At 32.4% G+C, this 14,252-nt stretch overlaps 1 protein-coding gene across 2 annotated transcripts in view; it reads left to right on the top strand.

Annotated features, from left to right (window-relative positions):
• The window catches only part of HGF (hepatocyte growth factor), a 64,484-nt gene that overhangs the window by 42,942 nt on the left and 7,290 nt on the right, over positions 1-14,252 (top strand). For both annotated transcript variants that reach the window (XM_087821118.1, XM_087821119.1), the window contains 6 exons: positions 78-205; positions 1,199-1,301; positions 4,710-4,843; positions 9,909-9,947; positions 11,161-11,257; positions 13,761-13,835. In XM_087821118.1, coding sequence (XP_087677244.1) covers positions 78-205; positions 1,199-1,301; positions 4,710-4,843; positions 9,909-9,947; positions 11,161-11,257; positions 13,761-13,835 — 576 coding nt within the window. The remainder of the gene's footprint in view (positions 1-77; positions 206-1,198; positions 1,302-4,709; positions 4,844-9,908; positions 9,948-11,160; positions 11,258-13,760; positions 13,836-14,252) is intronic.

Here is a 14,252-nt window from a genome sequence, read left to right as displayed (position 1 = left end):
TTCTAGAGATGTAATAGTGCTGATTCCACGAATGTAAGAACTCGGGTAATTTACATTAACATGTTTATTCTTAATAGGGACTTAAGAGAAAATTACTGCCGAAATCCAGATGGGGCTGAGTCACCCTGGTGTTTTACCACTGATCCAAACATCCGAGTTGGCTACTGCTCCCAAATTCCAAAATGTGATGTGTCAAGTGGACAAGGTAACAGTTGACATTTTGCAATGTGCGCATGATTAAATAAATTCAGGGGAAATGCTTAAAGGGAGTTCACATTTTACAGCAGAAGGCCTACTCCTTGTTGTAATATTTTCTCTGGATAGCAAACAGAGTCACCAAGTCTAAAGTTGGATTTCTTTTTCATATTAATTTGTTCAACATTTAATTATTTATTTGCTTGTATACCAGTGCCAGACACAGTTCTAGGCACTGGATACTGGGAAACAAAACAAAATTCTCTGACTCCATGGAAATAATCTCTAGTAAACAGAAAAGAAGCAAAAAAAAAAAAAAAAAGAGGTGGGGATATTAAGTTAGTTTGTGGTAAGTGCTAGAGAGAAAAGTGTCCCAGTTAGAAGAGAGGGGCTTTGCTACTTTACATATTAATTGTTTGGGAAGATCTCACATAATGAAAAATTCAAAAAAATAAAGGACATCATTTCACCCTCCCCAATTGAAAATGGCATGAAATGGGAGAGTGCTTGAAAAGTTTAAAGGGAAGAAACAGCGCATGTCTGTGGCTGGTACAGACTGAGCAAGATAGAGTGGCAGGAGATGGGGTCACAGAGCAATTGGGTTGAACTGCTTAGGCCTTATAAGATTAGGAAGAATTTATACTTTTATTCTGAAAGAGAAGAAACTGTGTTGAAGGGTTCTGAGAAGATAAATGACCTGCCTGACTTAAATTTTAACTGGACAATTCTGGCTGTATTATGGAAAATAATCTGAACTTCTGACAAGGGCCAAAATAGATTGATTATTCATGCAACTCAATTTAATATTTTACCTCTAAGCATCAAGCTTTTAAATAAGAAGTTCAAGCCAGTACATATTTATTGAGCATTTACTATATGTTCTGCTCTGTGATAGGTGCCATGGGGAACATTTATAAAAAGTGGGTACAATGCTTATAAAAATATTTTTGTTCTATCTATATTCCTTAGTATTCACTAGTTTTTTTCATATATTTATGTTTAGATTGTTATCGTGGCAATGGCAAAAATTATATGGGCAATTTATCCAAAACACGATCTGGACTAACGTGCTCAATGTGGGAAAAGAACATGGAAGACTTACACCGGTGTGTAAATTTCTTTCAATTATAATATGTAGTGATAATAGTAATAGATACACTCAGGTATGCATGTTGCTATTTCTTTCCACTATTTATATATCATTGTAAGCTAACAAAAACATTAGATTGATTATTCATGCAACTCAATTTAATATTTTACCTCTAAGCATCAAGCTTTTAAATAAGAAGTTCAAGCCAGTACATATTTATTGAGCATTTACTATATGTTCTGCTCTGTGATAGGTGCCATGGGGAACATTTATAAAAAGTGGGTACACTTTTTGACTCCATCTTGAAGGAGGCTTTGAGAAAATAATTTACATAACTTGATAAAACAGTGCAAATTAAGTGACAAATCTCATGTTTCATGTAGTGCGTTATATTATGTTCTCATAATTAATTATTGCTAATATTCATAAAAATTCAGTAAGTTACTATTTTCATGTACATGCATACCTTAATATCCAACTAACTACTAAAAACTTAGAAAAACAAGTTTCCTTATAAAGCCTTATTTTGACATATCAAATTTTTCTATAATAAAAGGAATGTATATGTAATTGGAAAAAAAATCTATATATTCCAGAGAAGTAGAGATGTTGACATTGGACATTCACAGAAAAATAAGTTATCTTCCACTCAACCCTAGCAACAGTGCTAATGTGTTTGAAATTACAGAAGTGTGAGACATAGTTGTGACGTGAAATTGATTTTTAATAAATATTCCAGAATATATGCACTAGAATAAAAGATAAAAAGGTTAGTGTCATTTGATCAAAGTTCATGGTTGCTTTATAGGAGTTCTTACTGCATTTGGACGTTATAATCCTACACAGAAGATATATCTATATGTGTGAATAAGAATTTCAGGAACGCAAGAGAAGCTGAGTCATTTCGCCTCCAGCCCCACTTTAACTTTAAAGCCTTTATTCTCTTCAAAAATGTACTCACTAGTGGGTGATATTGTTTCACTTAATTTACTTTTACAAATAACGATAACTCTAAAGTAGTGCTCTGTAATGTAAATATGCAACTCATATGTAAGCTGCACATGTACTTTTAACTTTTCCAATAGCCACATTTAAAGAAGTAAAAATAAACTGGCAGAATTGTTTTTATAAATATAGTTTTATTATTAATCAAATATATTTAAAGCTATTTCATTGTTATTAATGATATCTTTTACATTTTTTTGCTAAAGCTTCAAAATCTGGTGTGTGTTTACAACCTTAGCACCATTCAATTTGGACCAGCTACATACCAATTTCTCAGTAGCCACAGGTAGATAGTGGCAACTGTATTGGACCCAGTAGCTCTGGGACTTCAAGCATAAGCAGAATTCTGTCCTCATAGGTCTCACATTCTAGTATGTAATGCCAGAAAATAGCCAATGTCAAATACTGTATTGTAAAAATCATCAGAATAGCCTATATAATGCTATTATATAGGGTGGGAATGCGAAGTGCTACTTAAGCTCTTGATGGTCAGGAAGACTTCCTAGAAGAAAGGACATTAGCTGGGACATATGTGATAAATAGGGGTTGGTAAAAGGAAATATAGGAGTACATCAGGCAGAAGGGATAACTTGCGCAAAAGCCTAAAGATTAAAGCGTTTGAAAGTCAGAAATAATTTTGGTAAGGTTGAAACAATGTAATTTGGTCACTGTCCATAGACAAGGAATTCTCCACTGGCAAGACTGTATAGAGCCCTGTAAGCTGTGTTAAGAAGTTTGGATTTTATTCTTAGCATTAAAGAATTCATTTAAGAATTTTAAGCCAGAATTGGCATGATTAAAATTAAATGCTGACTTCAACATTGCTATTTTAAAAATCATTTTTAGAAATGCAGTAGAGTGGATCTAGCTCTTATGGAGGGACCTGTGAGAGACAATTGCATTAACTCTGCCTTCAGTGATTTTTTATTAGAAGGTGGACATTTTTTATGGCAGAAGTATTTACACCACAGAAATCAGTAGGGGCAATATATAAGGACTCCTTTCATATACACCTCAGAGTGCTAGTTGTTAAATATTTAGCAGCATACCCTGGAAATATGTGACATATTTATTTAGGTATTGCAGTGGTTATAACTATTATTCATTGAGTTTAGGTTTACTTTTGGAAATAGTTAAAAGTCATTTGGAAGTAATTTGCAGGAAATTGATGAATGATTAAGTTGCATGGTATCACTTAGGTTGTATATGTAAATCACATAGAATCTGAAACTTAGTAAGTATTATTTGTGCTTGCTGTTGTTATTGCTCCAGAAAATAAACCTGAGTCTGAAAAGATAATCTAAGTTTCTATATCCAAGCTCTTCCCAATTTTAAAAATAATATATTAATTACATTCAAACATGGTAGTAATTAGTAATCCAAAACACATCCAGTTAGATGTATAGTTTTCGTGACTTGCTTAGGATGGCCACATAGAATTTGACTTCACTAATGTTGTTGAGGTCAATATAAATATTGATGTTATATAAGCAGGAGTGGTCTTATAAAATAATATATAGCATTTTTGCTTTTCTTTTGTAATAAATTTAGTGAAGATGTAAAATATGAAAAGCCAAAATGTTACTCAATTACCTGTCAAAAAAACATATTTTGTTACTCTATGACCAGGGACATTTTATTTATTTATTTATTTATTTATTTATTTATTTATTTATTTATTTATTTATTTAAATTATATCTTTATTGATTTCAGAGAGAGGAAGGGAATGAGAGATAGAAACATCAATGATGAGAGAGTCATTGATCGGCTGACTCCTGCACGCCCCCAACGGGGGATGGAGCGCACAACCCTGGCATGTGCCCCGACCCGGAATTGAACAGCGTAGTCCTGGATCCTAGGTCGATGCTCAACCACTGAGCCATGTCAGCCGAGTGACGAGTGATATTTTAGAATTTAACTATTTTATTAACACTTTATTATTAATTTTTCAGTGTTTCTTCTTGTATTTTTGCATAGTGATTTTGCTAGTGATGCTTCATATGTTTTTAAAACAAGCGAAGTATTTTGCAATGGCTTATATTTTCTAGTTATTTGAAAACCTTGATCTTCTTTGTCATCTGCTCATTTTGGGGCAATGTTTCTCCATTTCTATGCACAAGTGTATTGTTACCTTGCCACTGCAATTATTAAATAGAAAAAAAGTCGCAAAATCTTTCATCATTTAAACTATGCTAATTATGCAGCCCTGTCCCATATTCCTGAGTTAGAGAACATGCTTCCAAACTGTAAGAACAACAAAATAAATCTCAAACAAAATAACCAAAATTCACACCAGTCGAAGCTTGTGCTGTATATATAATGGAAGTTATGTGCTAGGCTTATATCTTCTTGGTGACATTTTGTTTCTCTTGGAACAAATGAGCATCTTGTGAGGTTCAGAGTCTGTTGTTTATGCAGGCATATCTTCTGGGAACCAGATGCTAGTAAGCTGAATAAGAATTACTGCCGGAATCCTGATGATGATGCCCATGGTCCCTGGTGTTACACCGGGAATCCTCTCATTCCTTGGGATTATTGCCCTATTTCTCGTTGTAAGTATATTGGATGATCTTTTTCAGGTGAAGTGTTTTAAGTATACTGCATATTCTCTAAATTGATACCTTAATCAGAAGTGAAAATAAGAGGGCTGCATTTGGTCCTCTAATGAGGATGTACTTCACCCACACACACATGCACGCACACACATGAATGCACACACACACACACACGCACACACACGTGCACACACTCACATGGCTTTCTTCACCTTTCATCTAGACAAGGGGATATTCTGCTGGCCTTTTAAAGAAGACTTTCCTCCCTCAGAAGATTCTCATTTGTAATCCATAAGCAATCATTGGTCATGGTTCTGATATGACTGCTCTAGAAAGAACTCCCCATCCCCATCCCCACCCCCGATACTACCTGGTCAGCCTTTAAATGTAGCAGAGCTCTCAGCACAGGCCCGAGCCCACTAATCATCTGATACAGACCTGGGATAGTGGTGCCTCTTCTCTGTTCTTTAGCCCAAGATTAAGAAGTCTGGAGCATCCCATCCACTCTCTGAACTCATTTTGTTAAAAGAGTATTAGTGCATAAAGTAAAAGATATATGTACAATATATATGTCTGATATACTTCATATAAAAGAGCTCCTATATATCAATAAGAAAAAGAAAATTCAGGAGAAAAATAAAGAAAATGAATCCTCAAGAATAAATATAGTTAATAAACAAATAAAAAGATATTAAAACTTAATAGTAAGAAAAATAAAATTATAAAAGCATAAGAAATAATTTCTACTTGTCAGGTTGGCAAATAAGAAAATGCCCAATCTGGGTAATCGACTTTCTCAATTCTACGTTACTTTCTGAATTGGAAAGCTTACCTGGAAGTAGTATGCACAAATGTACTAAGATTTTTCAGCCTCAATACTACTACATTGTGTGTTAGATAAATCTTGTGGGAGGCTATCTTGTGCACTGTAAGATGTTTAGTAGTATCCGTAACCCACTACATGCCACTTATACCACCATTAACTCCAGTCATGACAATCAAAAATATTTTTAGCTTGGCTGGCATGGCTCAATTGTTGAGTGTCAACCCACGAACCAGGTCATGGTTCGATTCCTGGTCAGGGCATATGCCTGGGTTGCAGGCTCCATCCCCAGTAGGGGGTGTGCAGGAGGCAGCTGATCAATGACTCTCCTCATTGATGTTTTTGTCTCTCTTTCCCTCTCCCTTCCTCTCTGAAATCAATAAAAACATATTAAAAAAATATTTTTAGACATTACCAAATATCCCCTTGGTGGTGGTGGTGGGGACAGGGAGAACACCTTCCACTGAGAACCACTGATGTAGAGTAAGATATATTGAGATAGAAAAACATCCTCAATGTGTTATTGAGTGAAAAAGCCTTATTATAAAACTGTACAGTAGCAAGAGACCATTGAACTAGACTACATATCTCACAGCTCTATGTTTATAGCAAACATCTTTAAATTCTGTTAAACTACCTTCTCGTTTAAAATGGACATACTTTTATAAGTTAGTAAGAGTCTGTTAAGAATGTTTTTCTTGTGAGACAAGCCAGTAGCAAGTGCCTTGAAAACAGCAGCAAAAGCACCCTCTTTACAAACAGGCATTAGATTGAAGAAATGATATTTGCTTTAAAATGTGAAATGTAAACTTTTCCTTATTATGTCAAATTAAAGAGTTAATTTCTCCCCTTAAGTGGGAACACTAGTTATAGTTCATGGAATTTTCACATAAAATAGCAAACCTTAAATATACTTTTCATCAAGTATATATATAATTAAGACTTAGAACTTTCCAACTTATTTTTAATAAAGAAATTATAGTAATAAGTAAGCATCTTACACGTTTACAAAGAAATACTATTAATATTAGATTTTATTTCATCAGCTATAACCATAGGCTTTTAAATTAATTAGTGTTTCCCTGGTGTTCTATTTTTCCCATAGTAGGGTTTGCATAGGTTTTGAAAATGTTCTACAGAAGATGTCTTTCAAATTTTAATGCTAAAACAACAAGCAAACAAACCCACTTCTCTGGCATACAATTTTTAAAAAATGGTAAAAGGATTATTTTTTCTAAATATCAGTTTTACCTCATGGAAACTTTTGTGAAGTTTCTATGATTAAGAATAAAAAAAGGCTAGCAGAATATCCAATGATCTAGCGAGAAGGAAAAAAGTCAACGATCTGGATTTTAAAACAAGCTCTAATGCTTTCCCCACAGAATCCCAGATTTGTAAGAATCCCAGCAGCTTAACTTTAGCACAAGGAGTAAAATGCTCCCGTGGAATCTCAAGGAACTCCGCCTTGGATTACAAACCTAACTGACACAGGACTCTAATAATTTAAAAGTTTTAAAAACATGTTTTCAACTAACATGTTAAAATAAATATTGTAATGTGCTATTGAAAGACTTTAAGGTGTTGCTAGTATTTGATTAAATGCTATTGCAAATAACTCATTTTTATTTCAATGTTTTCCGAACATTTATTTTAATAAATATTTTTACACTGTCATTTTCTAACTAATATTTATAGCCAGGATTTATTTACATTTTACCACTGTTGAAAGGATAATAAAATTTGTCTTTAGAAGATTTGAGGTCTTTTCTAGTTAACTGCAGAGACTATATAAATCATTTTTTTGCACTGTACATTTGTGTTACAAAACATGTAAAGGTTTTTATTACTTTTTCAAAAATGCTTACAGAATAATATTTAGTATGTATTTTAAGATTATCAAATATGCAAAACTATAACTGTAGAAATGTTTATACATTAGTCTATGCACACACACATTCAGTATAGCTTAGAAAAATCTCAGGTTTTAACAAGGGAGAGTGTAGTGGTTAAGAGCTTTAACTCTGGCTTCCCGGGTACAAATTCCAGCTCTGTCAGTATAAGTGCCTTGGGCACGTTACTTACATCTCAGGTTGTATTTGTTTATTCATTTATTAACAATTTAAGATTGAGCTACTGTTGTGTGCAAAGCCCTATATAACATACTAACCATGAGGCAATATAAACAATGTTTCTTAACATAGTATTCAGTGTAGAAAGGGAACATTTATGTAAATAATTGAAAATACAATCATTTAATCAATATATATTAATATTAAAATAAATAATTGTGATAGGAACATAGATGTCTGCCTGGAAAAATATAGGATGTTCATAAAGTTTTTAACCTGAGTTGAAAATTTAAGAATATATGAAAATATTTCTTTTATTTTCAATAACTGTTCATGTTTGATTCTGAGGCCATATAAACTGACACACACTCCTATACTTCCATAGATACAACTTTTATCATTGAAATGTTTTCCTTCTTCAAAATATAACTTGAATCAATACAAAATAAGATACATATCATTTTTTTTTTTTTTTTCCAGATTTGAGTATTATGGTGGAGATAGTGGGGAAGAAGTAAAAGAGGAAAATTGAGAATAGTATTTGTTGGCCTAGAGAGCAGTTTTTCACGTTTGCTCAGAATGTACAACAGAGGAACCTGGAATGCTTTTTAATAATTCATAATCTAGCCTTCAACCCAAAACCTCTAGAAATCTGATTTTAACTGGTATTTCAGCTTTTTCTAAAGCGTGAGAAATATTGGCTTAGAGAAAACGATATTGTATATATCTTATCAATGATTAATTAATATTAATACCAATAATATAATATTAAAGATTAATTAGTATTAATTATTAAAGCTCACAATTAATTATATCTACAACTTTTTAAAATTTAAATATTTTAGTAAGGTACAATAATGAACTAAATACTGTATTGGTCTATTAACTTGATTAGAAATAGAAACTTGATATGCAATTAAGGGTAGATTAAATAGTTTAGTCTTTCTCATCAGGAAACATAAGAAATAAATATTTAGTTTTTTATTTTAGAATTTTTGAGTAATTGGCTTGAGTGGAAAAACTAATATCCTTGATGTTTTAATGACCCACAGTCAGTCTCAATCCTTATTTGTACTATAAACTAAAACCTTAACCTCCACTGACTCTAAGACACAACCTTCTCCCAGGATAATCTAAACAGAAAGAGAAATGATGAAATTTATGTTTGCCTTTACCCTTAGACCTGGTAAGTGAGCTTAAGTAAAAACTTTTAGCATGTATAATTCTCTCAAAATTCCCTATAAATAACAATCAAATTTGCATCTATTACAAAGGAATCCATAGGCCATTATTCTTTCGTTGTCAGTTTATTTGAGCTGAGAGCATTTCCTTGGATTAACAACCGGCTGGGTCTAAACTGCTTGACTAAACTCTATGCCGTCAATTATAAACAGTTGGACATTAAACTCCAGGGAATGTCTTGTGCCTCATTCATTACTGCATAAGTATCTCAAATCCTAGTATCCACCAGGCCTTTCTCTTTGCAGCAATCAAGCCCCAGTAGGGAGGTTATGAAAAAGGGATGAGTTATGAAGTTTTAGTTAGAATTAATTTCCAGTTCCTAGTTTTCTCTTTTTTCCATATATTATTTTTTCACTACCATCTGGAAAAACCAATCTTTGAAATATTCTAACAAAACAAATTATACTCTGTTATCTTTTTTTCCCCATTGATGACATTGATTTCTATCTTCTAGAATTCTTAAAGTTTTCTAAAGCATGTGAAGTTTCAATTATCCTCAACCATATTTTTTAAAATGTCACTTTCAGAAAAAAAATCAATGGGCCAAATTACAGTGAAAATATAGTTTATCTATATGAATTTCCCAAGCAAGCAATAGTAAGTATTAGTGCTATTCAATGTCCTTGTCTACAATGTTGGGCATCTTAGTAGAATGAGGCAGCTCCTTGATGCCAGTAGAAAGCCTCCACAGTCATAAAACAGGGCTTTCCTCACATCACCAGTAGGCACATACCTTCAGTATTGTTCAGTAAAAGCGACACATAATTACTCAAAAGAGTACTATTACATTTTATCTTTGATTACAACATCAATAATTTTGGTAAATTAACCAATTCATGGATATTTGAATTTTAATATATAGCTTTGGCTCTATATAACAAGTATGTATGTAAGAATTATGTATATATGTATATACTTATTTTTACAGGTGAAGGTGATACCACACCTACAATAGTCAACTTAGACCGTAAGTAATATTTGGTATATTTAATTCTCTATGTGTCAGAAATTATGTCATTATATTCTTCATAGAAAAATATCTTATCATTATATCAACTTGCATTATAAAAATAAGTTAAACTATTTTTACTTAAAATTTTTTGATGTGCATATATAATGGGATTACAAAGGTAACTGCATACTAAATATCAAAATTCAATTCTCTATCGGAAATTATAAGACGTTACATTTAACTCTGAAAAAGCATTTACATTGCTTTTAATTCTGGCCAAATATATATATACGGACCTTCATCTTTTTAAGTTGAATAAAGATGCAAATATCAGAAGAAATTAAACCAAAAGGTTGGAAAATTATGCAGAGTGTCTGTCCCACTCTATCTTTAAAGCTCTTTGCATGCTCTACTAGACAAAGATAACTCAGCCTGAGAAGTTCAGTTAATCCTCAGCTTAAAAAAAAATCTGTGGAGTGCTACTTGTTTTTAATATTCACATATTTCTTGGGCTAAAAGAAGTCACTCAAGTGTTTTGATTTAAGAGGGCACCTGCTTTGTCCCAGGCTTAAGAAGCTATTGGAAATCAATTTTAGACCATGGACAGTAATTGACACAATAAGGCAAGGAACACAGAGGAGGGTCAGGAAAAAGTTTACTCCAGAGAATTCTGTATTATGTCATTTGGATATAATGATTTGAACATAATAATTATGTCATTTGGATACAGTTCCAATAATTAGAATGTTGGTAACCTGTTTCAAAATGGCTCTTCATTCTTGCTTTACAATTTCAGAAGTAATAAGCCCAATATAGCTTTTGTGCTTTTTTTTGTTTTTGTTTCAGTCATGCTATTGATTTTCATTGTCATTTAGAAATTACCACTATAAATGATATTGTTTCATTTTATGTTGAGGGAAACAACGTTGCTAATAGACCTGAGTAACTTGTCCTTAGTGCTGGGTGAGGAAAGCCACTGTCACTGCCCCGGCAATGCCGTTGACCTTGATTGATTAGTTTCTCTGTGATACTCATCTACTAAGATGAGAAGAGCAAACATTTTGGGCTTGATTTCTCACTATAGTCATAATACTTTTCCCTCTCAAAATGTTCTTCTGACAGAATTACAGTAGTTGCAATTGTCTAGTTACCATTACATTTAAGAAAGTTGAGAGACAGAGTATTTAAAAATGTTTTGTCAAAATGTTCTGTTTGGTCTTCTTTTTAGATCCTGTAATATCTTGCGCCAAAACAAAACAGTTGCGAGTTGTAAATGGAATTCCAACAAGAACAAATGTAGGATGGATGGTTAGTTTGAAATACAGGTAATTATTAATAGACAAAAGTCATATGTATTTGGCTTATTTGCAAGAGGTGTATTCCCAGCAGTATGGCCATATGTGGTCATGCAGATTGTGCCTCCACATGGGCACCCATGTGAGGGGAGCACAAGTGGGGATTAAGGACATTTTGATTCCCAAATAGTCCTAGAGTTTGCAATTTGTGCCTCCTCAGATAGTACCTTCTTAAATGTTTACAAAGGTCCCATTTGTGTTGGCATTGTCCCTAATTACAAGTGATACTCCAGTTCTGATTAAGCAAAAGACATCTACGCAGAGAACTTATACCTTGATATCACCAGACTAGTTATAATGCATATGTTATTAATTTCCCAATCTAGGATATTTTGACTTTATTTTCTAACATGCCTATGCATAATTATATCAGAAATTTATATTTGTTTGAAATTTTTGATTTTTCATTGCCATACTAATGAGAACAGCAATAATTTTAAATTCTAAAATATTTTACCATTAAGAAAAATATTAACAAACAATACTCATGGTTGAATAGTCCTGCTATTATAATATTTAATGTAGTTAAACTTTCTTAACATGTCTGTTTCTCAATGCTCTTAAGAATGAATGGCATGTTCTGTGTAAAATCACTTTGCAAAATATAGTTATACAAAAATTAAGCTTAGTAATTCTGTTGTAAGAGTTTAATATTGAAAATGAAAGTTAACTTAAAATCTGATCTTAAAACTTTCAATATACTCCATATATTATACAATATGGTAATCAGAATGTTAAAATATTTTTGTCACTATCTGCCACTACTGGAGCCTCATCACACAACACACCCTCAAATGAGCCTGAATTCTAACCACATTTTCTCTTGTTTTTAAGACACCTTCCATTCCCCCTCCAAGCATTTGTGCTGTTCTTCTCAATGCATGTTGTAACTCTCTTCCTCCATATTTTGAGCTTGGAAAATCTTTTTCATTCTTCAAATACCAACTCAAATATATCTTCTTTTGGGAAACCCTCTCTGTTGCTTAACTGTAGACTTCTCGAATAGAGGAAGAAAATATATCTTTTACTACAATTAAATGACGGTGATCTTAAAGTAGAATAAAGACAACTTGAAACTGAAGTTCTTTTATGAATAAGCCCATTCTTAGCAAACAGAATCCTTTGCTATATACCAGGTAGAAGATGGCCTAAAGTTCTCTTTTAGTATGCCTTTCTTTTGAGGAGTAAATGATCAAATTTTATAAATATATACGTTGATAATTATAGTGTAGCTGTCCTAGGTGGGTAGTACTGAAATAGAGTTGTGAAACTCACCAGAATATTAAAGCTAATTGTGCAATATGAAGCTTTAATGAAGGGTGTAAAATTTGGAAGGAGTGTTTCATTCAATTTTTATAGAAAATATTTCAAGAATCCACATCTCTAAATTAATTAGTGATTCTTTGCAAATCTCATAACTCCAGAAAAAAGGTATGTACCTCTGAATGTATTATTACCAATGCAATATACGAGAGCACTCTTCTGGAACTTTCCATGGAGAAGTAGGTGAAACTGTTTTTCATTAGTTCAAACTACTATAAACTTTTAGGAAAAAAATGTTTGTTTTTTTAAAATCCAAATTCTTAGTAACAACAGCTGTTAAGTTATTCTTCCAAAACACATACTGAGAGGAACAGAAATTAAAACTCGATATATACTCTTATCCTCCTGTGTGGTACAGGCCATAAATAACCATAGTCTTAGTCTGGGAATCCTCTTCTATTACTCTCTCAAGCACTGAACATCTGTACACTTTGGAAAAGTAAGTTGCGAAAAGTTGTACTTTTAAAATTTTCTCTGCCAAAAAAAAGCAATGGATTTGCAAATTTGGGATATCACCAACTAAATGTACTAGTATTTATTATTCTCCACAAATATCTTATAATTTCTTAGGTGATATGTCTTGGAAAATTGTTTTAATTTTATAAATGAAATAATGCTGGTGTTAAGCTGAACAAACAAATGTACTCAAACTCAGTTACTGAATTAACGTATCAGAGCTAAATAATGGTGATGAAAGAATGGAATCGTGTACAAATTTTATATTGTAACTACCACTTTTTTTTAGGGTTTAAATAAAAACTCAAATTTGCATTTTTTATAATCGAACACTGAATAGGTCTACATTGTTTTTGTTGTTCATATTTTTGTTTGTTCTAATTATCCTATATTTGTAGCACATACTTTCTCTCACAAGGAATGGATCTTGGTATGTAGTTACAGGATTCTGTATGCAAAAATAAAGTTGATTTTATAAAATTGTAATCACATTATGAAAAAAGTGCTAATGCTACAATCACCCAGTATCATCTTTCTAATAAAAGGATTACTCATTTTATTCTAGTTGGGTTAATTTCTACATTTTTCTCTCAAATGCATTTGCTTTTAACAAACATAGCCATAGGTTTTGCATTAATTGGCAGCCAACCTTCTTGCACAGATGTTATTTGTTTCTCTTTCCTCTTTCTCATAGAAATAAACATATCTGCGGAGGATCATTGATAAAGGAAAGTTGGATTCTTACTGCAAGACAGTGCTTCCCTTCTCGGTAAAGTGTTTCTGCAACCAATTGTTTGTTTTGAGCATTTAAAAAAATGTATGGCTTCCACTTAACTTTTAGCCTTCATATGTGTATTTATTTAATAGAGATTTACCAGCATGGAGTAAAAAAGCTAATTTTTTTTTAGATTTAGCTAACAAAACTTGCTTTGACTTGATATTTACTTACCGGGTACTACTTCTCTTCACCTCTTTCCACAATTGACATTACTCTCATTTGAGGGGAAAATTTGCTGGAATTATGTAAATAATTTAATCACAACCTCTTACACCATATTTCTAGATAGAAATTATTTTCCTGTTTTTGTTTTATTTATTATTGCATTTATTGGGGTGACATTAGTGAATGATCAAAAACTTTCTCTCAATCCTCACTTCTGCTTTCTTATGTAGAGCCAGCTCCCAG

Source organism: Miniopterus natalensis, chromosome 10 (genome assembly GCF_054644295.1).
Source record: "Miniopterus natalensis isolate mMinNat1 chromosome 10, mMinNat1.hap1, whole genome shotgun sequence".
NCBI classification, from domain to species: Eukaryota; Metazoa; Chordata; class Mammalia; order Chiroptera; family Miniopteridae; genus Miniopterus; species Miniopterus natalensis.
This window is presented reverse-complemented; position numbering and strand designations above follow the sequence as displayed.